Genomic DNA, 25,788 nt, shown 5'->3' with positions numbered 1-25,788 from the left:
ATTTTTGAACCGTTGTAGATTTTGCTTTATGTTTCTCATCATTGTCTTGTAAGAAGGGAAACCTTCATCTAAGTTTCAGGTCTTTTGCAGACTCCAACAGGTTTTCTTCCAAAATTGCCCTGCATATGTTTCTCTGCTCATTCGGAGCATCATCATGTCCATTCACTGCTTTTCGAAAACCTGTTTTAGCAGGAAAAAAACATATTTATGTTCTCATTTATTTTTAAAAAGTCATCCTACGCAGTTCGACTTTGCACTTTGGAATTTGTGCCAGAGTACGTGCGTCGTATTTTTGTTGCAACAAAAGAAGCTTTTTTTAATGTATGTATTTATTGCACCAGTCATCTAAGCAGTCATATTTACACGTCAGTTTTTTTCATAATCACGTCCACTTCCTGTTAGTTGTTGCAAAAGTGAACGTTCATGCCATATCTACTCACATCCGTTGTTGCTTTTCAAAAATAAAATAGTTTAAGTGAATGAACCAAGTACTCTATGCGAACTTTACTTCCTGGTGTTGTTATTTATTTATTTTTTTAAATCCTTGTGTTTTATCATTGTTTGTTCCAGCTCTCGTATATTGTGCCATATTATTGTTTGACATCAAATACTTTTTTTGCTTAAAAATTATAAATATGAAATATAAAGCTGGACCAAAGCGGGTTTGTTATCGCCACCCCCAGTAAATTACGCCTCAGCGGAAGACGTAGCGTAGCCACTACCTCTCAGCAGACCGGCTTTACATTAGTGGTAAGATTTACTTTGACGAAACTGGTGCTTCCCAACTTAATCTCTAATCGTGTTGTGCTACATTCCAACCACGGTTGGTTCTACTGTAGTTTGGGAGCTATGGAATGTCATTAGTTTCATAGCGTGTGTTACACGGTGTGCTGTAACTTCGACCACGCTTGTTGCTAGCTGGAAACGTGCCATAGCTCACTTGCAATGCTCAGCAGCCTCTACGTAAAATCGCATGACCGTGCTCAGATTTTTTTCACATATTTTTCACGATCACCTTTTTGTCTGCAGTGTGTTTACAATGCTTTGTTTAAATGTTCTTAAAATAACAGGCTCGTGATGGAAACTGCACGCGCGGAAACATGCTTGATAACAGGAGGATGTGGATACTTCGGCTATCGGTAACACGTCTTTTAAACATTATGTTGTTGTTACTGGTACTTATCACGAGATGGCAGCACCACATAACTTAATAGGTTAAATGAACTCAAATCAGTTCAATGATTTTGCATGTTTTATATGTACATTAAAGCAGGGGTCCCCAACCTTTTTTGCCCCACGGACCGGTTAAAGTCAGACAATATTTTCAGGGACCGGCATTTAAGGTGTGGCGAATTAATACAACAAAATAATATGGTATGAGCTGCATGAAAACTGTGGTGTTTTCGAAATATAATAATAAACACAAGGAGCGTCTAATCTGGTCGCAACACTCTTATCGCTCTGGTAATGTTTAATGCCTTCAAAATACGATACAACGCAAATTCAAAGTGCATGAAAATGACGACTCACCACAGCCCCGAGCTTGATTTTCAGCAACAGTGCTATTGTGGCGATCTCAGAGTATTCAGCCATAACTTTGATCCAGTTGTTTCGAACGTACTTTTAAGGCCGCTGTCATTTGTGATCTCCAAGCAGCATTTTTACTCATTTTGCGGGCTTTAGTGTTTTGTTTTTAAGCGTCATTGGTCACGTGACCGAGAAGTGTGGCTTGACGTGAGTCAAGCGTGACACAGACGGATGTAAAAGAGAATCCGGTAATTTTTCAAAATAAAACATCTTTCGTGTTCCGAAATAAATAAAACAGAAATAAGGCAAGTTCTTTCTGTGCGGCCCGGTACCAAATGCCCTGCGGACCGGTACCGGTCCGCGGACCGGCGGTTGGGGACCCCTGCATTAAAGGTTTAAATAGGATGTAAAGCTATGAGTAAACAATTTTACATTTACATTACTTATGTATTTTATCGAAATTGATTATGAATACAGTGAAGCCATTATCTGTGTAATATAAAAAAAAAATTATCTTTTGTTCACATTTTAACTTTTTTTTTTTTTTGAGGGAACGACCTATATGAATGAACTTTGTTTGATTTGAACTTTTTTTGTTTGAGAAAATAAAATGACCTCTATAGGATCATATCAACATTACTTGAACTAATACTAAAGAGGGAAAAAAACTTTTCCTATACTACAGAAGTCAATGAAACAGCTATTCTTGATCATTAGTAAACCCCAAAAAACTTTTTTTTAACTGTGACGCAACAAAACTAGTCAAAGGCCAAATAATTACACATTTGTCCTTAAATTGGGCAATTGCAGTATATTTATTGTATACTTTTAATTCAGTTATCTAATTGTGTATTTGGTATGTTGATCAGTTGTAAACAATAACATATGCTGGTAGGTAAAGCAAATAGTTTAAAATCTATTTACAAATGTCATGTATTTTATGAATGTAGTATTTGATTAATGAATTGTAATAAAATTAATTGCATTTGATACAATCCAAAATGAGATTTTTTTTTCTGAAAACAAATATTTTGCAATTTCAACACATTTTAACTTTTTTTTAAATTACCCGTATTGCCATTATATTGACAAAAAAAGAGAGATTTCCCAGGAAATTGTGTGCCTTTATGATGTTCAGTAATTTCATAAAAGCTAAGTATGACGTGAGAGTGCAGATGCTTCACCCATTTTTTCAATGCATGGCCCTCACCCCACAGCTTGGCAGCCCACCTGCATAAAAACGGAGCCAAAGTCATCCTGTTTGACCTCATCCCTCTGAAAGGTGTCATGCTGGAGGGAATTAAGTTTGTCCAAGGAGATATTCGCAACTATGCGCAAGTGGTGAGTGCCGTTTCGGGCGTTGACTGCGTGTTCCACGTAGCGTCCTACGGCATGTCCGGCAGGGAGCAGCTGAAGCGGCTTCGCATCGAAGAGGTGAATGTGGACGGGACCCGGAACATCTTGGACGCATGCATTCAGTGTGGCGTACCGCGGCTCGTCTACACCAGCACTTTTAACGTGGTCTTTGGAGGGCAGGAGATCCGAAATGGAGACGAGAACCTCCCGTACCTGCCGCTCGATCTCCACCCGGACCACTATTCCCGGACTAAGTCCATAGCGGAGATGGCTGTCCTCAAAGCTAACGGAACGGCACTGAAGGGCGGTTCCGGGGTGCTGAGGACATGCGCTTTGCGCCCGGCCGGAATCTACGGGCCCGGGGAGCAGCGGCACCTCCCCAGGATTGTGGGGTACATCGAGAAAGGGATCTTCAGGTTCGTCTACGGGAAAGCAAACAGTTTGGTGGAATTTGTCCACGTGGACAATCTGGTGTCGGCGCACGCGCTCGCAGCTGCAGCCCTGACTGACCAGAAGCATCACCGCGCCGCCGGCCAGGCCTACTTCATTTCCGACAGCCGTCCTGTCAACAACTTTGAGTTCTTCAGGCCCCTGGTGGAAGGTTTGGGGTACCCTTTTCCAACGCTGCGCCTCCCCCTCACCTTGGTTTACTTCGCTGCCTTCCTCATTGAAACAGTCCACCGCCTGGTGGCACCACTCTACGATTTCCAGCCACTACTGACCCGCACTGAGGTCTACAAGACGGGCGTGACGCACTACTTCAGTACGGCCAAGGCCCAGTCCCATCTGGGGTTCCGGCCCAAGGAGTATGACCTGGATGAAGTGGTCCAGTGGTTCCGGAGCAGGGGGCATGTGAAGAAATGGCAAAGCTCCGGCGCCAGTCGGCTGGTGGTGAACCTTCTGGTTGTTGCTGCTTTTATGACCGCGTTGCTCTCTTTTTTACCAGTTGCTGGCAGCTGATGGTCTTAAAGTATGTCATAGAATTTCAAAGCACATATAAGGTGCATTTTTCTCACCATTTAATGCAGTTCTCAGGTGTTTGAATAATATTTCAGATTTTTTTTTTTTTTATAGTAAACCTCCGCTGTTCATGGGGAAGCAGGACCGAGCCCTGCCACAAATTGCTAAAAAAAAATCATATTTTATGCACCCCTAAATGTGTAGAATTTCCTGTATTATTTAAAACATAATATACCTTATACCACAACTATGATTCCGCAGTTTAAAATTTCAAACTCATTTTATAGCATTACCCTTAAAAAAAAAAAATAATGGCTTCCAGATTTTTCGGGGAAAAAATGCACCAGCAGTGTGTGTACAGTAAGTTATAAACTGTCTCGACACCCATGATATTAAAAAAAAAAAGAAATGTCTTGATCTCAATCGTTTTAGAGTTTGTACAGCTCAATTGGGGAAAAAAAAAATATTTAAGCGGGGATGTATTAGAGGAAAAAAAGATAGTTGCACGTGTGTGTGCACATCTTATGATGGGTGCTCTCCACATACTCCAGCTACCTCTCTCATTCCCAAGAAAATCATGCATGATATGTCAATCATAGACTGCAAATTGTCTTGTATTAAATGCCCCAATGAACCTTTTGTTTTTCAAACTAAGAACCTTTGAATAAAACTCATTCATTCATGCTGATGGTTCTGTCCATATTTGTGATTGAGCTGTTTATTTGCCTTTACTCTTGATTTCCAGTCACACAACACTCCTTCCAGACCAGACTGAATGTGGCAAATATTCCTGATTAATTCCCCTTACATGCTTGCGTTATTAACTACTCCAATGTAAAACTACACAATTTGGTGACACTGATTAACTTCCAGGATGACTGTGAAAACAACACTAGGTGGCAGCCCTGCAAACGCCGTCCGGTTCTTTTTTCTGCTTTGGCGGCTGCAACGTCTGAGTAGTTTTAGTCTTTTTCTTAGTTCCATCATGCAATACATCTTAAGCACTTTTACAACAGCTGTAACTTTAACAAAGACTTTCACAGACCATACAATGTTTTAACTTGTTTTAGCAGTGTGACTATAATGGATGTTGAAAGTTACAGCCAATTAAGGTTTTATGATGAATGCACTTTTAATGTAATTTAAACTACAGTGTGGGGCTGTGTCTTGCCACAAATAGAGAAAATGAATGAGAGATGTGTTAACCAACTCAAGACAGCAACATTTATTTGACAGCACCTAAGTGAGCAATAGTAGTGGAGCAATCATTATTAAATGAACTTAAGTGAGTCACATTTAATATTTGGTGGCATAACCATTACTTTCAAAAACTGCATCAAGCTTGAAACTCATTGACTTCACTAGACTGTTGCATTCATCATTTGAAATGCTTTTCCAGGCCTTTACTGCAGTCTCTTTCAGTTCTTAATTTCTGGGATTGGGGTGGGGGGGGGGGGTTTCCTTGTCAGTCTCCTGGAAGAAAAATGCATGACATGACCTCCACCATGCTTCACAGATAGGATCCAAAAACACACAAGCCCTTCTTTCTTCATAATTTGGCCTTTCCATCACTTTGGTAGAGGTTTATCTTGCTCTCATCAGTCCATAAAACTGAAAGATGAGATCAAAACCAGTAAAAGGCAAGATGGTTAAAAGCAGCAAGATTTTTCAGTTTAAATCATGTTCCTCAGATGCAATATTAACAAGTACAATGTGTTTAGACTAATGGGGGCACATAGAACAGAATGTGATGACATATTTTGATTTAACTTCAACTTCAATGATGTACCAATGCGTTTGGAGCCTGTTTCAGGACACAGTTCCACTAACTTTATCCTAATTTGTACTGTTCCATTAAAAAAAAAAAAAAAAAAAAACATTTAGTGTTCTGCACTGTGTTAACCTTGTTTTGGACTGTTTTCAGCATTTTACTCATGTAAAAGCACTGCCGGCCGTTTTAAAAGCTCTCTTGGGCCACATACGCCCCCGGGGCCCCATGTTGGTCTACCCCCTTGTTGTGTCGGAGGGCCGGCAGCCCCTCACTGAGTTGGTCGCGATCATTGTTCCTCCGCAGCATTAACCACATTCCACTGGGGCGCAGCGCATCCCGTCTCCATCCCCCGCATTCCTTTGGCGCGAACGAGTCCCCCCAATCTCCCTCCACGGAAAAACTCATTTCGGCTTCCGTTTACACTCTCAAAACTCTTTCGGTAACGTGTTTTTTTCTACCCACTTCATATTTATTTCGTCTCTAGTTCCCGCTCACTTTGTTGTCCGCGTAGGGAGCAATGCAAGGCGGCCAGACACCAACCAGCGAGGTGAAATTCCTCCGCGCAGCGCGCCATTGACTGTAAGGACCTTTCAACTTAAAAAAAAAAAACCTCAAGTTGACAAACCGTTGGCGCAGTAGCGCGGTTCAGGCTTTTTTTTTTTTTGCAGCTGCAGTAGGAGCGGAGAGGACGGACATGTGGCTCGCGACGACAGGGAAAAACACCTTAGCACCGGGTCGTTTGGATTATTCGCCGTGTTTTATTCCTCCCGAATGGACCTCCGCTAGTGGTCCACGCTAACTTGTTTCCGGACTACAAAAACTACAACAACAACAACATGGAGCACTATCAGCACGACGTGGATCTCCGCGCCGGCCAAATGATGGACGAGCTTTCCTTGTACGACGCTTACCGCCGACAGGACGCCGCGGGAAGGGATTTGGACTCGACGGCGACCGCGCTCCGGCAGCAGCATCACACCGTGGAGAACTTCACGTCTGCGAACAAAGTCTACAACGCGGCTCCAGTGCGTCCGGTGCAATGCAGCCGGACCGTCCCTGTGGATTTCTGCACCCCGCAAAGGGAGGCGGGCTACGCCGAGGAGGGCTGCTGCAAGTCCGAAGTGGCGCTGCCCTGCTACACCGGCGCCTCCGAGAGGCAACGACGTTACTCGCTCGAAGTGCACCGGTACAGCACCGGCTCCGCGTTCGACGCCCTCCACAAGCCGTTGCCTCTGCCCGGCAACAGGTGCAACAGCGTGTGTATGGACGGCAGGCACCACAGCCCGCGCTCAAGCCTGGCATCCTCATCCGTCTCATCGCAGGAGCAAAGCAAGCATGCCAGCCCCCGGGCGAGTCTGGTGGTGGCGGTGCCCAGCCTGGTGCACTGCGAGGGGTCCAGCGTCCTGAGCCCGAGGTCCAGCTACGCGAGCACAGCCAGTGACACCAGCAAGCACTCCAGCCCCAGGACCAGTCTGAACAGCTGCGATTGCTGCAGCAAGCCCAGCAGCAACCGGACCAGCGGCATCAGCATGGGCTATGACCAGAGGCACGCAAGCCCCAGGTCCAGCACGGCCAGCCAGTACTCCTTCACTACCAGCCCCAGGTCCAGCTACTCGGACTCGCGCTACGGACCCCACGTCAGGGATGAGTTTGAGGGGGCCGCCCCGCTTGTGGCCAGCCCCAGGTCCAGCATTTGCAGCCAGGATGGAAGCGCCAGAGCTCCGGTATGTGTGCTCAGTCCCCGCTCCAGCATCTCCAGCCACAGTTCAAGAAGCTCCCGCAGCTCCAGGGGTTCCATGAGCACCTACCCGGACCTGCAGCTGCCCTCCCCCAGAGCCTCCATGCTGGGGGGACACGACGACTCGCTCCTGCATGAGCTGGGGGACCCCAACGGGATGCACCCGCGTCTTCATGTCCAGGAGCACCCCTTGTCCCTAGAAGTGACCTCCAAAACACCCACTGTGGGCCAGAGGTTCAAGGTGCCTTATCAGGTGACCCCGAGCCGGGAGAGCGGGCCCAGTCAGGCGGAGAGGCGACTCGAGGCGCTCACCTTGGAGCTGGAGAAAGAGTTGGAGATGCACATGAAGAAGGAGTACTTTGGTAGGTGCTTGCTTGTATGTTGTGCTTGCTTGGGTTTGGGGAACTTGGCCACATATGCTCAAGTTGTTGTTTCTGACAATGTTGAAGTTTGGACTTTGGATTCCACTGTCAAAAGTTCGGAACGGTGGCTAGACACAAAGCAGTCAGTCTGTTGATAGGTGTTCAGATCGGTTGTTCTTACCAAAATGTGTGTTTGGTTCACAAAAAGCTTTTTGTCTTTGATGTGGAGAAAAAGCATCTTGCATCAGAATCATTGAAGATTGAAACATTCCATATTTATGAAAAAATAAATGTTAGGTTCACTGGAGCCTAGACTTTCTTGACTGAAAAAGGTACATTACGTTCATTAGACAGCCTGAATCGTCATCATTTTTACAAACTGTCTTACGTCAGGTTAATTGCTAAATTGCTCTAGATGTTCCCGAAAGTACAATAGTTTGGTTCATTTTGTTCAGTACAAAACATGGATGTTAAATCCATCTAAGAGTAACAGTCTAATCTCAATACAAAACCACATTATATATTTGAAATCAAGTTTTAAGTTTGGCTCTTTGAAGACTGTAAAATAGTTTTTTACTTTGTGTCAGTTCAAAAAAAAAAGGTTTATCGAAGAGTCTATTGTCAATGTTGTCTTGGTAGAAGATCCTAAGACATCTTTGATGTTATCAAAAATGTATGTTAAGTTCTTTGAAAATGCATTAGGCACTAAATGGTCTTTGATTACAAAAATGTACATTTGTATACAATCTGTAAATTCTATTTAAGAACATTTATGTTAAGGTCTTTAAAGCCCTTGACCGGTCTTTGATATGACCAAAAATGTACATAATGTAGTTTTGGTGTAAACACACACACACATGCACACACGCACAAATCGTCAATAGTAGCGTCAATGAAAACCTGAACTAGTTGTTCAGGTGCATTATTTCTTCAATTAACTAAATTGTTCTCGCAAGAAAAGGTAAGGTGAATGGAATGGAAACAAGACCAATAGAGAGGGATCTGTTTCCTTACTGACAGTGGAGAAACTGCTGCGCTTTTTTTTTTCTTTCTTTCTTTTTCAAAGGGTGCGCGGTGCAGAAGTCGTGGCCATAGTAGTAGTCGTCTTGTTTGTTGTGGTGGTAACTGTAAATCAACAGTTTGTGCAATACAGGCCTGCAATTGAAGCACCCCCACCCCCTCCCCTCACCACCACCACCACCAAAACCTCCTTGCTTCATTATCTAGCTAGTTGGGAGTCTGGCACGACCAGAGCCTTGGCACACGCGCAGCATCGATGGCGGTCCAGACAACGGTGAGGGGAGTCAGAGTGGTTTAGTCCAATCTGATCACCTGCCCTGACCGAACACTATGTCAAAGATAACACAGCTCACTTTTGATTAACCTTGTCAGAGGTATTCATTGAACAATATGTCCACGGAACTTGGAGCTTGTTCTGTACTTGAGTGCAAAGGTGCAGGAATGCAGTTTATTTTTTACCATGTCTCCCTCCCCCTGGAGTTGAATGCTCAACATCCTGTGCTTGCCACACAGAGGCCTTGCAAAATGGGCACACAAGGGATTTGGCATCCTGTTTTGTTTTTTTTTTTTTTTAATGTTACACGCCCGGACATCCTCGCTGTCTTGTTAAACACTAACCAACATGTTTGTCCTTGCGACCTGTGGGTATTTTTACTGTGATTCACACACACAATATGTCCACGGAACTTGGAGCTTGTTCTGTACTTGAGTGCAAAGGTGCAGGAATGCAGTTTATTTTTTACCATGTCTCCCTCCCCCTGGAGTTGAATGCTCAACATCCTGTGCTTGCCACACAGAGGCCTTGCAAAATGGGCACACAAGGGATTTGGCATCCTGTTTTGTTTTTTTTTTTTTTTTAATGTTACACGCCCGGACATCCTCGCTGTCTTGTTAAACACTAACCAACATGTTTGTCCTTGCGACCTGTGGGTATTTTTACTGTGATTCACACACAGCAGATCCAGGAATGAATTAAAAGAAAACACCTTTTGGCACAAGGTTAAAGCTCCATAAAAATCTGTGTGATTATAGAAAGGATTTTTGCGACGAAGTTGATACAATGTAAACCATCGGAAATACAGAGAAGATAACACTTTGATAACCAGAGCGAAATTTTTGGCATTACAGCAGCATTATCGGGTAAAGCAGCACGCAGATAAAAAATGAAAATATACAAATCAACACGGTTCAAATGGAAACGAATCAATGTTTCAATGATTCATTTCATTTTTAGCGTCTTAAAAATGTGTGTTTGTGCCGTCAAATGGCTTTATCGAGTTAAATGGATAAAACTCAAAAGTTTGGGGTCAAAAGCAAGAATGTGTTAATTTCATCATATTTATTCATGTAATTTGTACTGGGGCAGTTGGGCCGGTGTCTGTAGTGGACAGATACAATGCCCTATTGGCCCCGGGCCATCAGGCCACCATCAATGTTGAACCCAATAAACAAATAGAATAAAAATGTTTCGTAAGACGCAGAAACTACTGTGCTAATTTAAGATCAGTGGCTCGTTCCCTCTGAGAACATCCTATTTGAAGCCTCACAATTTCGAGACGTAACGGAGATCAGTTGTTAGGTTTCATCATAGTGTCAAAATGTAAGCAGCATGATGAAGAGGACCCTTTGAATACCAATTGTAATAGAACCAGGACAGTTGAAATTTGAATTTCACCGCAGGCTGTAAACTGGCATATATTGCATCCAGTCTAGGATACTGGATGTTGGAAGATTATCAGAAGTAGTTTCTCCGTGGTACTGTTTTTTGTTTGGTTAAACTTCCCTATATAACCAGCAAACACTGGCAAACTGTTAGCAGTGTGTGAGAAAACGAGGAAGGTGCGCTCTGTACAAAGGGAGGAAGTAATCAGCAAAGAAAAATGAGTGACTACGACGTGAACGACAATAGCTTTTATGATCTAGTGTAAGCAAAGTGTATCAGTGTTCCTCCTTTTTAAATATACATAGAGTGGCCTTGTGTTTCCTTTGATGCGCTCATGAAGATTTCAGTTAATTGCTGGCTTACTGCATTAGTTTAACACCGTCAGCGAGAATGAGCTTTTTCAGCTTGTAAGCAGCTCGATTTTCATGTAGCTTTGGTAAGGCACCGTATTTATGTTATTAAATTTATGTCACAACATACATGACGGACATATATTTTTCGCGAAGACGTCAGACTCAAAGTGCAGAGGTCGTGGGTTCGAATCAAGGCTGCACCAGCCTTCCTGTGTGAAGATTTCCTCCCACGTTCCCCCCCCAAAAAACATGCAAGTTAGGTTGATTGAAGACTTTAAATCACAAGTTTCAAACTTAGGTCCTCGAGGGATCGTTACCAGGCTCCTGTAGAGCTTGCCCATGAGCTGATCATTTTCATCAGTTGTGTTGGAGGAGGGAAACCTCTAAAACATGCAGGATAACAGCCCTCGAGGAATTTGAGACCTGTCCTCTAAATTAACTGTAGGCGTGAATGGTTGTTTGTCAATTTGTGCCCTTCAAGTTGCTGGTGACTAGTTCCGGGTGTCCCCCACCTCTCTCCCAAAGACAGGGAGTGTACTGTAGACTCCAGCACGCAAATATAAAACACCAATCAAGCCTGTCAGAATGTAGCAAGAGGGCCACTTTTTCCTTGCCTTGAGAGGTTCAAACCATTCTCTGCATTTTTGCTATCCTGCAGTATTTCAGAGATAATTCGCTGATTGTATTTTTTTTTTCTTGCATGGGGAGGGAGGGGTGGCAGCCAATCGAGCTCACGTTCTGTCGACACCGTGACCCCGGACTGACCTCAACCAGGCTTTGACCCCGCACTCCTTGAGGAATGTGACCTCAGGCTAGGTTGTCCTGTGGATCTACTGCTGCCTCAAAATACTTTTTTTTTTTTTTTTTTATAATATAAATTACAAGTTCAATGTGCTCTGTAGTTATTGTTAGTCTTCTTCACCTGTACTGACCATGTCTATATTGACTACACCAGTCGATCCAGAAACTAGGTCTGGTGTGTGCCGTATGTAGAATGGTCAAATGCTTAAAATAAGATCATGTATTTTGGCAATGACAATTTAAAATTGGAAGAAAAAAAAACTCCATGATATTGGAAAAAGCATAATATACAACTTTTGGGGACGTGAACACGAACTGCAAAATAACGGGGAACACCGTACGGCATTGATGTACATTTTCACAGGGCTCACATGTGCACACTTGTCATTAAATCAACCCGTCTGTGTTCCTTTTCTTCAGGTATCTGCATTAAATGCGGCAAAGGTGTGTACGGCGCCAGCCAAGCCTGCCAGGCGATGGGGAATCTTTATCATACCAACTGCTTCACCTGCTGCTCATGTGGTGAGTGGAAAAACAATATCGTACAATAATACTAATAAAGTGCGGTGCAAGGTACTAAATTGACCGGCTGCAATGGTGACCAAACACGTCTACATGTGCGGTTGCCATAGTAACTGATGGATCATGCTTCAATGCACTCGTCCTGATACATATTTCAAATGGCAGTGTGTGTGAAGTCTCTTCATGTTCACACTTAGACGCAGAGCAGAATCATTGCTCAGGATACTTCACAGAAGCTACGAATATCATTTAGTGTTTATGAACGTATAGAATCGCTTTTTTTTCTTTAAATTGGTCTCATCCCCAAAATCCCCATTTCCAAATCATGGGTGCGTTTGGAAATCCGCTGTGAGCGCCCAGTGCTCGATTCCGACCGTTCAGAAAGTCAGAGCTTGGTTCAAATGTGTCATTTGGTTCTTTAGAGTGCTCCAAAAAAAAAAAAAAAGTGCCAGAGACTAATGCCACATAGTATGAGGAAACAGTCAAGCACAAGGCGCTGATTGCTTTATAACATATGCTGCATTCGTAAATTATTGGAACGGGAGCGCGTTCTGTCTCTTCAAACGCACACACACACACACACACACACACACACACACACACACACACACACACACACACACACACACGCACACACGCACACCAAGTGCACTTCGTGTTGATGGCAGTGAATAAGTTCTGGTTGCATTTGCGGAAACATTTTTCTTTTTAGTTTAAAATGACTTACCTTTTAACAAGAATCCCCTGTTGTAGTGTGGCCAAAGGTAGAAGAATCCTGGTCGATTATTGCGCCTTTTGCGGCTCTAAATAGTGAATTGTTGTTGTGAATGGACAACGCGCACCAGTAAAGAACAGAGCAGGCTGGAGCCAAAACTTTGCCTCCTCCCCATTTGAAGTCTCGCAAGATTGACTAAAATCTTGCCCGACCAAGTTTTGTTCGGCTTCAGAGCCGTGTCTTTCTGATAATTCGTAATTCAGCGGGGGTTCACTGTATTGAAATAAATAAGCAGCCTAGACAGATGTGTGTGTGTGTGTGTGTGTGTGTGTTGTGTGTGTGTGTGTGTGTGTGTGTGTGTGTGTGTGTGTGTGTGTGTGTGTGTGTGTGTGTGTGTCTCTTTAAAAATAAATAAATAAATGAAAATACTGTATATAGAGAGAGAGAGATACCAAAATTCAGTTTCTCACTAAGATCTGCTGAAGCTTTCTGCACGTGATATGACTCAGCGACCCGTAGATGATTAAAATCAACTCATTGTCAATTTTATTAAAGTCTGCTAGCAGCTTGTCACTCATTTTCAAAGCAACTTGGAAAATGCCAACTCACTCTTTGTTCCGCCCCTGAAAATTAATTAGCGTTACCCTCCGGCTGGCTGCTTTAGAAATTCCTCCGGTTTCTGAAATTCCGCTGACATTATTTGTCTTTGGGGCCTGTAATTAAATCCTCAATTCAGTTCAAGTACAGTGCGCAGAGTGTGTGTTTGTGCGGTATAGAGGTTCCTGTCACCCGACTCCAGCACCCCCCCTTTCACCCTTCCCGTTTCCAGGGGAAACCAGGGGAAGATGTCGGGAGAAAGCCTTTTAGCCAGGTTGCTCCCATTCATATGTACGCCGCACACGGATACTGATCCGCCTCTGGAAGCGCGGCCCTATAAATTTACACGAAACCAAAGCCGCATACTTTCCTGTTTATTGTGTGAGGAAGAGTGTCCGGTTGCTGGGATTGTGGGATTTTTGGACCGTGTCGCATCCGACGTGAGAAATATGGTTGCATCTATTGGGGGAAATCACATCTCCCATTAGCAAATGCTGCTTGTTTGAAGCTTGGCAGGCCGCCCTTTCTCTCCACAGATGGTTTATGGCTCATGTAAACTCTTCTGATGTATCATTTGACCTCAAGTTCAATGGGAATGTTTTCGTTTCAGCAGCAGCCTTGTCATAACACACTTTAGCGATAAATCAGGAGCTTCGTCCGTGTGACTGTATTCATTTTTGTTGTTGTTTTGTTTTGTTTTTGGCCTTTCTTTTTATTTTTGTTGTTGCCCAGACAGCTTGGGCTTTGTTTAACCATGCATAATTGAACCCTCCTCTTGGCTCACTCCCATGGTTGCACCCTTTTTTCATGAAATGGCCAAGAATGCAAAAAAAAAAAAAAAAAAAAAACTCGCCTCCTCCACTGGAGCCAACCTTTCCCGGAGGACCTCAATCAGACGATCAGGGAGCGTACCAAGCTCTGGCATGTGCTCTCACAGGCAAAAAAAGAAGGGGGGGGGGTGTTAAATTTGCCACAATGCGAATGGAAAAGCTGTTGTAGGGTTGAATAAAACGCAGGTACTTTATCTTGTTTACATCAGACCATCTCTCAACCATTCGGTGTTTGTGAGGGTATACGTAATATTCTTTCATGCCTGTGAGTTCACTTGGATGCCCAAAAGATGGCTAAATTAATGCAAAAAAAAAATTCCATGTGACAGGAAAAAAAATTTTTGGGGGGTGGGTGCTGGATCGCATCAATGGAATTTCAATACCTTTTTAATGGGATAAATGGATTTGACATACAAGTAATTTGAGTAATGGGATACTCAGATCAAATTAAACTCCTGAATCCAGGTGCCACTCTCTCTATCAGGTTGGAATTTGGTAGTAATTAGGTGAGTTTTGCTCCGGGGAACAGCTCAGGTACAATCATGAAAATGGCCAACGGTGACTACCTCAGTCTATTTTTTTTTGTGTGTCCTGTCATGATGAACGTGGCGGCAGTAAATTCTTTTGAACAAGACTAAGAGTGCGCGCTCAGCAAAAAGTGAACCAACAATTTGTTCGGTCAAGGTCAAGGTCTTGTCCACAGTTTATCTTTGGCCTTCTATCCTGCGACCAAGCAAGAGTTAAATTTAACACACTTGAGGATTATTATTTTCCACGGGACTTCTCCGCATGGCCCCGGGTGAGCAGACTGTCAGTCACTCATACGATGACTCAGTCCTAATTATAATCAACAAAGTGGCCTCAGAAAAGTAGAAAAAAGCCCAACAGTTGTACCTGCCAGACGGCGGCAAAACAGGAAACTGGGAAAGAAGGACACATTCCGTTCTGTATGCTTTTGTTCCTGCTGTAGTCGTGCATATCATTAGAAGTTCGAGATAACGTAATCAAGTGTGTGATCTATGCCGATCTCCTCTTTACATGTGCCACGGCATTTAATCCAATCAGCAGTTTTACAGACTTGTGTTATGTGCAGAACTTTGTAAATGACATCGGATTTTTCAAGAATTTTTTGGGGGGGTAGTAGACTTATTCAAATTAGTTCAGTATTTCGTGTTTTCCTACCGTGTCAGAATATGTTCACGTTTAGCTCTTTGAGAGTTTGTACTTATAAAAAGAAGCCCGTCTGTCGCAGAAGAGTTCTGTGTGCTCTGTTTGGAAGCCGCCATATTTCCAAGTGGCTGTCAAGGCATAGCAGAGAAAAAGCAGTCCGACGACATTCCAATTCACCGTTTATATGACAAAAAGATTACGTTTGGATTGGTTTGTCAAAACGATTTTTCTACCCCCTGGTGTGAAGTCAGATTAAATTCCAGTCAAACGACATCTCTTTATTTGGCATGAGGTGTTCATATGGGATATTTTTTTTAATACGTTTTGGGGCTTTTAACCTGATGCTCATCTGAACGCTTCATATAAACCAGGTTATGGTTGTCTAACACTGCCTGCCAGGAATAGATATGGTTGGGAATGCTGATAACGCCATATCATCATTAAAACTATGAAAACATTTTGGGTCATTTCTGAAGCCGACCCTCACATTCTTCACGCAACATAAGTGATCATCCAGTGTTTGAAGAACCCACCGCCTTTGGCGGTCAGGAGGGATGAAATAGAACTGCGCATGTCACCACATGTTCACGTTGATCCGATTGTCCGGAAGCGCTGCTCTCGTCTTTGCCCCCCTCCCAGAAATTTATCAGTTTCAGCTCGCTTATCCCTTGATTGGAACGTTGGATAAGACATGGCTGGAATGTTGTTTGGTTTTGACATTTCCCCTGAAGGGTGTGGCAACAGTTGGTGGTCAGAACTCTGGGAGGGCATCACTCAGGGTGTAAAGTACAGTCTGCCGAGGAAGCGAAGTTAAAGTGTTAATGGATGACTTTTCGTCAAAATGGCTCAGACATGCCAAGGTACAAATTGTTCAAATGAACAATGAAACACAATCAGACAATTGTTATTTCTTTTGTATCTTTTTAAAAGTGACCGCCAAATTCTGTGCGTCATTCGGGTCTAATTCTACAGCACAGGTGTCAAAGTCAAGGCCCGGGGGCCAGATCCGGCCCTCCCACGTCATTTTAAGTGGCCCGCAGGAGCAAATCATGTGTGTCAACTTTCATGATTCTTGCTGAAATCTGTACCAAATTGTCATGGGTAATAAATAACGTTGAGAATTTGCAACGGCCCTTCGAGGGAAGCCGTAACTCCGAAGTGGCCCGCAACAAAAAATGAGTTTGACACCCCTGTTCTACAGTATTAAATGTACTGGCTACACTTCCTTAATGCAATTAATTAGTCCTCCGTTCCGATGGCAGCGATTGAATACGCGCACAAGTCAAAATATAAATGTGCTGCAGTCGATCACTAACCGAAGCCAGCGCAGTAGTTAGGTCACGATAACGGTAAATATTTGTATAAAAAAAAAACACATCTAGGCCATAAATATGTAACTATCAAGTGGGAAAACATGTAGAAACAAGTACAGCGGTAATTGAGCATGCCTTGGAGGGCCGACATATTCTTACGGAGCTGCACAAACTACTTCACTGTTGTGCACTGCTTGTAACCTCGAAACCTCGAGCATCGGGTTCGTTACAACTTTTCTTTTTGACTGATACCAGTACGCTGATGTCGTAGTGGTACACTCGCCTTACTTGTGTGCAGGCAGCGTGGGATCGGTTCCCGCTCTGTGACGGTGTGTATGTGTGTGCGATTGGCTGTTTGTCTCAGTGAGTGCCCCGAGACTGGCTGGCGACCAGTTCACGGTGTAGTCCGCCTTCCGCCCATAATCAGCTGGGGTAGGCACCGGGCCATCCTGCAAGGGATAAATGATGTTGAAAAAGACACATGATGCGACCGGTTTTCACTCTTGGAGTATTCAGTGATTTCGAATATCGATACCTCTAGTAATTTCGATTTAGATTTCATTTAACACAATGGGGAAAAAATTGTGAAAAGACCTTTTGTGCTGATACAAATGATGAGTTGCTGATGTGTCAATCTCCAGGAGGATATGCCAACTACTGCCAAGGAGAATTTACTCATCAAATTGATTTATTTATTTCGCCTTAGTGAGCAGTGTCTGGTATCGGCAGGCTGTACGAGTACCTGATATCTTAAAAAATAAAATAAGAAGAAAACACACGCTGGTATGGACCCGATAGTGATACCTGGTGTCTGTACTCTCTCACCCCTACTGATTCCATAGTCTTTGAAAGCTTCAGACAGCTATAAACGCACCCTCTGCCCCCTGGAAATGGTCATCAAACTTTGATGCGATGCTCAGCCCAGCCCACATAAGACGATGTTGGCAAAAATGCCCACTAGGCCTCGCTTTGCGCACCCCAGCCTTAGTGGTTCCACTTTATTTAACACTTTGGTTGTCCCAAAACTGCCGGATTGCAGAAAATGCAGCTGGTTCTTTGCGCCTCTGCCGGGTTTGTCTCCTGACAAAAGGCTGGAGGAGAGCTAGTGGGCATGGAGGGGACCCCCCCCCACCCCCCTCACTTCCCACCTCACCTTCCCCCACCCTCGTTCGGGGGCGGGTTTGAATGGGTCCAGCTAGTGACCTCAGGCAGAAGGAATGTCCCCGTTTGCTCAGTCGGCCCGCGTCAACGCCGGGGCCCTTTTGTGTCCACCTCCCAGACTCCCAGAAACCTTGCAACACCACGCCAAACCCCCACACCCCCTTCCCTATAATCTCACTCTTCCTGCAAGGTTAGGCCTTTTGAGGACGCGAGGGTGGCTTCCTCCCTCTGCGCTGGCTAGAAATGCTAATTGCTCCTCAGTCTGCCTCGTCTTAAAAGTCTCACCTATTGTGTGTGCAGCATTCCTGGGCTCCTCGGCCCATTTGTGTGGGTGTTAACGTATGACCGTCACCCGGCGGCGCGGTGACGTTTGAAATATAGCGATTGCATAAATTTCACTGTTAAATGAGAGGACCTTTTTAGCCATTAAATCAACGGTGGCCCGGGACAACAATTAAATCTCGACTAACGCTGCAGATTTACGATCCTCAACACTGCCCATTCATCCCCGCCCCCCACCGCCAGGCTCGAGTGAAGTCATCACGCTGCCGCAGAGATGCGGCGAGGGTGTTAAATGAATTTGAAAAGGGGGGCATGCCCTGAAAGATGCAGGAGGGGCGGCATGGGCACAAGAAGTCTGTTGCAGATTTTCCCTTTGAGATCGGACTCAGGTCTCATGAATGAAGACTTGGCCGTGGGAATTTAGCTCAACCTCAGAGTACGACATGAATTTTAATAATTTACTCATATTTATGACCAATGATAAAATAATATAGTTCTACGAAGTGGTTCCCCTAGGTCAGGCTGCCCAACTTTTTTTTTCACCCAAAATCTACTTTTCAAGCAGTCATGGTCCCGAGATTGAACAATTCAATCAGCATGATGACAAGCAATTGCCAAAACTGACCCTAACAAAAATGAAACAAAAAAGTAAACCGGATACAAGACTGGCAGATCTCTGAGTTTGAAAAAAGGAAATCATTGCCTACCTTAGTGGGAGACCTTAGGAGGGACGCACATTTGTCGTGCGGGAAGCATTTTTGTAGGAACATCCTAATAGCATCTCCCGTGTATCTTTTTAAAATGCCTCTCCAGATTTCCTTTCTTTGCCCGTGCCGTCGTTGCATTACCGTCAACAAATAAGTTTTGAATGAGAAAATAACTTAATCGCTTGTAAGAGGTTGTCAAAGTATGAGCCCTAAAATTCACCCAAAATGGCTGCTTCAAATCAAAATAGCCAACTTCCAGCTCAAAGTCAGACTTGGGTCCTTTAAACTTTTTCATGCACTCCGTTAAAATTGACATGCAGCCCAAATTTCGTGTCGATCTGTGTAACTGGTCCCGGGGACTGATTTCTTTTCTTACTTTCCATTGGCCTTCATAGGAGCCATTTTCAATAGTCATCAAATTATGACAACCATATTTGATGGTCGAAGCTAAAAGCATCATAATTTAGTGTAGCTCACCTGGATACCTGCTTTCAATTGGGGCTTCTTTGGTCGAATTCCCTTGTAAGAATTTGTCAAAATACGAGTCCCTTTAAATCTGCTGAAACAGCTTCCTTAAACCAAAATGGCCGTGGTTCAGTATTACAGCCCACAAGAACCAAAATGGAAACCCAGAATCTCTTGTCAGGCTAACCGCAACGTTGCCATGGTGCAACCAAAAACGCATTTCAAGCACAAATGCTCATGATGTAAATGGCTTTTCGGGGGGGGTGGGGTCACACAAAACTTTGAAAATGGCCTCAAAGCCTCCCAACATCCTTCGTGTGTCAACGATGGACTTCCTGTCTCCGTTTGGCTATTCTCGGCGTGTTTGTGAGCGGCTCGCACAATGCACGGAAGAGGAGGCGGATTGGGTGTGTTTTGGGCGGGCGGGACGACAGTGGGGGGATGTCGAGCAGTCTGCTGTATTGATCGTGAATGGATTCCTATTGAGATCAGCGGTCAGAGTAATTAAGTTGAGGCACAATGTGGCCTGCTTTGGGCCAGACCATCTGCTCTGCACCAGACCTGCTGCTGTCTGCTTGAGCCACTTTAAGGCCACTGTTTAAAATAGACGCACTTGCATATGTGCCTAAAATATGCGTGTGTAAAAAAAAAAAAAAAAAAAGTTTTCGTGTGAAGTAACTCAGTAAAATGTGTTCAATTTAAAGAGGGCGGGGGGGGGGGACGGAAAATTGCCAAAGAAAACGCAAAAACATATCCAGAGTTCATCCTCTATTGGTCACTTAATCAAGGTCTCACACTCATGTTGTTCATGCGTTGTATTTCTTTTTTTTTCTTCTTAGGGAGGAGGTTGCGAGGGAAAGCCTTCTATAATGTGAACGGGAAGGTCTACTGTGAGGAAGACTTTTTGGTAAGTCACTTGTACAAAGTCAACCCGGTAATGTTCAATATTTAGATGTAGAGTAATAACAGGAAACCTCTTCGCGTTGCTTGTAAAAGCTGGCATTTCACCGTCTCTTTATTTTTCATAGTTTTATCATTTGAAAAAGAAATCAGCAAATGTCCTTGATCCCCTCGAGACACTCAAACCCAGATATGGACACTGCAATTAGAGTTTGGGAACACCCATCCAATTCGCGCTGATTTTCCTGAAATTAACCTCCCTTGAGGAGGTTAATTAGCTTGCCCCCCTTGTGGAGGTTGATGACAGATGGTCCATCCAGAGTGTGGAGATGCACACATTTCCTCGATTAAATGTTTTACGAAGGCTGCGAACGTCTTTATCACAGTAATGGGCTACATAGGGCCCCTCCAGATCATTGGAGCCTCGCCCACGGTGTGACAAGAAGTTATACCACCCCCATCTCCACCCCCCAAAAAAGCCAAAATGATGACACTAAGTCTTGCCTCTGATTTCTTACCACAGTACTCAGGTTTCCAGCAGACGGCCGAGAAGTGCTTTGTGTGTGGCCACCTCATCATGGAGATGGTAAGCTAACCAACGTTAGCAATGACGCCAGTACAGTGGATTCGGGATGAAACCATTTTACGGTTCACTGATGACCCTGATAAGATTTTCAACTGTTTGTATTACTGTTTGAAGTTCTATTGGGAATACCAGATTTAGTAGAGTATATTTTGTCTGGAGGCCGCCCGGTGGTCCAGTGGTTAGCGCTTTGACCTCACAGTGCAGAGGTACAATTCCAGGTTCAATTCCAGCTCCGGCCTCCCTGTGTGGAGTTTGCATGTTCTCCCCGGGCCTGCGTGGGTTTTATCTGGGTCCTCCGGTTTCCTCCCACATTCTAAAAACATGCATGGCAGGCTGATTGAACACTCTAAATTGTCCCTAGGTGTGAGTGCGAGCGCGGATGGTTGTTCGTCTCTGTGTGCCCTGCGATTGACTGGCAACCGGTTCAGGGTGTCCCCCGCCGACTGCCCGAAGACGGCTGGGATAGGCTCCAGCACCCCCCGTGACCCTTGTGAGGATTAAGCGGATCAGAAAATGAATGAATTAATATTTTGTCTGATCCCGTGAAGATAAAACAAGAGCTGCACTCGGCTATGTGTGCCCACCACGACGTATATCACTGTTGTCTTTGTCATCAGTAAATAAGCCAAGTACATTTTATGGGGTCTTACGTGCTTTAAAATTAGCATTTCTTTTCGCAATACTGTGACAATACCTCACGCCATGTTCGTTTTGGTCACGGTAATTGTGATAGGAAATTCTTAGATCTTTTCTTATTTACAGTATGGTCAGACACCATCCAATTTTTCCAACATTTTTGAGGTTCCGCTGTGGTTGTTGTTGGGATCGTCACCCACAGTCCAGCCGCATGCCCTTTATCCCTCCTCGATTTCCATGGCTTCAGTCCCACTTCTCGTGTGCTTTCCTATGTGGTGATGAAGATCCTCCAGGCGCTGGGCAAGTCCTACCATCCAGGCTGCTTCCGCTGTGTGGTGTGTAAAGAAGGTCTGGACGGGGTGCCCTTCACTGTAGATGTGGAGAACAATATCTACTGTGTCAAAGACTACCACACGTAAGAATTGCTCTCTGCTCTCTACTGACGCTGCCTGGAAAAAGGTGGCATTTTTCTCTCTTCTCGCCATAGTTTGAACGGCACCGAGGTTTGCGTTTGACTGCGTCAACTTGTAGTCATATTTATTCAGCAATTGCAGCAAAATGCTTTTAGTCTGATGATTTTATCGATCCGTATGTTGTTGTTTTTTTTAAATAATAACAATGTTGCAGGGTTATAATAGTGATTTTTGTTCATTATAGATTTAATTTCGATTTCAGTTATTTTTAATGAGTTATTAGAACCAGTTTGGTAGTTTTAATTGTTTCAAAAATACTTATATATATATATATATATATATATATATATATATACATACATATATACATATATAAATATATGGAATGCTTGTCGAGTGCTAGATGAAAAAAAAAGGTCACTAAGTATGATGTAATAAAGTGATAAATGAAAACGAAAACAAACAAAAAAAAGGGCCTTTTGGCAAAAATGATGGTTATTTTTATCAATGTAAAATGTACCGTACTGTGAATTAGTTTTCATTTTTTTAAGAAGCATTTTCAATGTACTTTATTTTGTCAACTTCAATGTTTTGTTCAAGTTTAGTTTATTTCATTCGTTTTTGTTAACTTGAATAACCGGACAATGTTGCTCAGTGGTCCTTTTCCATTGCAGGGTTTTTGCTCCCAAGTGTTCCTCCTGCAACCAGCCCATTCTCCCAGCTCAGGTACCCACAATATAAATAGTCTTTACATGTGCAACAGACTCGAGTGCTAACATTGTGGTCATTTTAACATTGAAAACTGCCTGGGTTTTTCCCATCAGGGCTCCGAGGAGACCATTCGGGTGGTCTCGATGGACAAGGACTACCATGTGGAATGTTACCACTGTGAGGTGAGGTCTCAAATGGGCTCAATGGTTCCTTCTTGACACCCAATTTTGAACAATAGTGCATTTTATTGACGATGCGAACAAGGAGCCAACTTTATGTGGGAGACATTTATTTTGAATAATGTACATGGTGACTAATTGTGGTTATTAGAGGCAAGGCCACAATTTAAGGAAAAACGTGGGAATGGAAGAAGATATTGCCCTTGTGGCCCGATTCACTCAGCAACATATAATCTGGTAGGCATGTCTATCATGAGCAGAACCACAAAAAAGACACACGAAGCCTCCAGATTAGTTTGGATCTGCTATTCCAGGTTCCTTTTGACGGTGGCCAAAGGCCCTTTTAAGGGTAACCGCTACAAGTGGGGTTATTCTATTGATCTGTAACTGGTTGGTTGTTGTTTCCACCAGGACTGTGGCCTCCAGCTAAATGATGAGGAGGGTCACCGCTGTTACCCTCTAGACGGCCACCTACTCTGCCACGGCTGCCACATCCGTCGACTGCAGTCTGAGGTTCCGGGGCACCCGCCCCCTAGCTACCCGCTTCACGTCACTGAGCTGTGAAGGGGAAGGGGAGAAAAAGGGGGCCTTGCAAACCCCCTCCCCCATGTACCTCCCCACGTGGGCCGAGATGCCAACCTGCCCCACCTATGCAGGATACACAGTTGGGGTGATGTGTCCTTGTGTAGTGCCCGGGTAGTGGATTCGCCACCGCTGGCTGGACCAGTCAGCCCTTGTGTGGCCATGTCGTGCCTGTCTCCCAGCGACCTGCTTTGAGCTGGGAAGGGGAGGGTGGGAGGCAAAGCCAACCCCCACCTGTCACCTGTCCCACCTTCTCAGCATCCATCTTGAGTGTCTTCCTCTTTTTCTGCCCTTGATGACCCACTCTTATTCTTATGACCCCCTCCTGGCTGGACCGCTAAGATTCTCTCGGGTATCGCCCGTCACCTTAGTATGAGATGGGGAGATCTTACCCACCTACTGGATAAAGCTTCCATAGCGTGATGGACTTACTTTGCTGCTCAACCCCCCTCCCAATGGTGTCCCCCAACCCTTTCTTTCGAATAAATAACTGTCGCCCAGAGGGGCCATCGCTGGCCGGAGGGGAATATCCCAATGCGGCTGTGTTGTGCCTTTAGAGAGGGGTGTCCGTGTGGCTGCTAACACTGAGCTAGTGCCCACCACCCCAACTTCGCCCGTGGCAACCCTTTCCGTTTACACTGACATTCCGCGTAGACATCTTTAGATAAGACCTCCAGAGATTCACTGTTTTAATGCGGAAAGAGGAAAATGCTGGACACACATAGATAGATAGATATACACACACACACACACACACACACACACACACACACACACACACACACACACACACACATATATAGAGAGGGTGTAAATTGTTGCTGTCCTTGTGTCATTTCAGCGCAAGACTGAAAGATGTGGTTTGTCAACGTCTTTGAAAACTCGGAGCTGCTGGTCCCGCCCGATTTTTTCCAAAGGAGTCGTTTCCGCCACTTCCGTTGGCTGGCGCTAACGAGTGTCAAGTTGTCTGTTTTGATTGGCACTTTTCCCAACCTTGCTGTTTTTTTGGCCGAGTTGGTGCACCGGTGGCAGGACCACCTTGATCTGCACCTGGCTGTGATTGTGGGGGCAGCGCAGCAGCACCCTAAAAAAAAAACACCAATGTCCGTTTTTCACCAAGACCTCCGCCAAGGCTTGTAATGCAATTGGAAATAAAAAGCACAATTCTGAGATTTGACCAGAATGTTGAGTTCACATTGCAGCCAAACTGGGTTTGACATCATAGTACCTGTGAAGCCATAAACAAATCAGATTGGACAGATACTGTAGATACCCACTGATGTGGCATGCTTTGGATCTGAGCTTCGGAACGTGTCATCATTCATGAAAGGGGGTAAAAAAAAATGTAAAGACAGGACTTTGAAGATAGCTTCCTTGGCGGAGGCAACAGAAATCCATTCCCATGTCATTTGGCACTGTTGACTAAAACCCACACAAAATGGGGACATTCTGTACTGTACACGCTTGTCCATGAGCTCTTTGGCTCTGATTGGCCAAAGTTCACCTTGGCTCCGCCTCTCAGGTGCAGGATGGTGGAGACAGACACCATCTTGTTCCCGCTCAATACTACTGAGTAGAATGTGTCCATGAACAACACACTGACCACAACTAACTTATCATGACGCGAATGTAACGCAAATGATTGTTTCTACCCGACATTCCCAGCATCGCCTTACGTTCATTCACCTTTATTATTATTATAGTTATTATTATTATTATAATGATGATTGTTATGTTTTCAAACAAAATACTAGCACACGCCTAGCATCCCTTGTACATAAAGAGTCTAGTTTTGTATTTTTGTTCTCTCGGAAAGAGAGGAGAGGACGGACGGCTCCTCCTCCGACTGGTTAGTTGCCACAAAGCACATGTCACATGATCTTTTTTTTTTTTTATCTCAATGATGATGATTATTATTATTACCTAGATGGTTCATACGAAAAAAAAAGACTAGAGCTATTTATCTAAACATGGAGAGAGACAAATTATTTAATGTATTAAAAAGAAGTCAGGATGTATCGTTTTAACTGTAGAGGACATAATCTGCTATTCAATAAAGTGGTTTTGTAGCTAACTGCAACATTCAGACTCTTGTTGTTGAGATGGTTGAAATCCGGAGGGTTCTTGTTCTGGTGGATGAATTGTGACGCAAAGTTTGAAGACCGAAGTGGTCATGAACTAAAGTCGCACAGATGTCTCCACCATGACACCACATTGACAAAAGTTGACAAAATTAAAAAACAATTTACAAAATAGAGCAAATGTAGCAAACATCAAAAGGAAAGAACAGCAAAAAAATGATGGGAGTAACAAATGAATGGAGCTGGTTGCAGCTGTTCACTCAAAACACAAGGCAAAGAAAAAGCAAAGCAAGACAGAAAGGTTTGTGTAACGTGGACACATTTTCTCTTTGTACGTTGCCCCACAAGGGAACGTTCAACATCAGCACAACAACACACCCCCTTCGT

General features: G+C 44.1%; 2 protein-coding genes and 1 long non-coding RNA gene across 3 annotated transcripts; 2 read left to right on the top strand and 1 right to left on the bottom strand.

Annotated features, from left to right (window-relative positions):
- Positions 1–535: 535 nt before the first annotated feature.
- Positions 536–4,526, top strand: sdr42e1 (short chain dehydrogenase/reductase family 42E, member 1). Its single transcript, XM_019866786.1, has 3 exons — positions 536–750; positions 1,071–1,139; positions 2,745–4,526. Exons 2-3 carry the CDS (start codon positions 1,078–1,080, stop codon positions 3,841–3,843), a joined length of 1,161 nt encoding a protein of 386 aa, XP_019722345.1. The 5' UTR covers positions 536–750; positions 1,071–1,077; the 3' UTR covers positions 3,844–4,526.
- Positions 4,527–5,390: 864 nt separating this feature from the next.
- On the bottom strand, positions 5,391–6,189 carry LOC109514018 (uncharacterized). The gene is made up of 2 exons (XR_002167916.1): positions 6,110–6,189; positions 5,391–5,454 (listed from the first exon to the last, which is right to left on the bottom strand). It is a non-coding gene; the product is annotated as an uncharacterized LOC109514018 (long non-coding RNA).
- wtip (WT1 interacting protein) lies at positions 6,129–25,394 on the top strand. Its single transcript, XM_019866768.1, has 9 exons — positions 6,129–6,193; positions 6,283–7,714; positions 11,972–12,073; positions 20,153–20,220; positions 20,737–20,799; positions 21,720–21,850; positions 22,523–22,574; positions 22,673–22,741; positions 23,150–25,394. Exons 2-9 carry the CDS (start codon positions 6,451–6,453, stop codon positions 23,300–23,302), a joined length of 1,902 nt encoding a protein of 633 aa, XP_019722327.1. The 5' UTR covers positions 6,129–6,193; positions 6,283–6,450; the 3' UTR covers positions 23,303–25,394.
- Positions 25,395–25,788: the final 394 nt, after the last annotated feature.

The sequence above is a fragment of the Hippocampus comes genome, unplaced genomic scaffold, assembly GCF_001891065.2.
Source record: "Hippocampus comes isolate QL1 unplaced genomic scaffold, H_comes_QL1_v1.1 scaffold82, whole genome shotgun sequence".
Taxonomy (NCBI): domain Eukaryota; kingdom Metazoa; phylum Chordata; class Actinopteri; order Syngnathiformes; family Syngnathidae; genus Hippocampus; species Hippocampus comes.
Note: the sequence above shows the minus strand (reverse complement) of the source record. Positions and strands in the feature narration are given on the sequence as shown.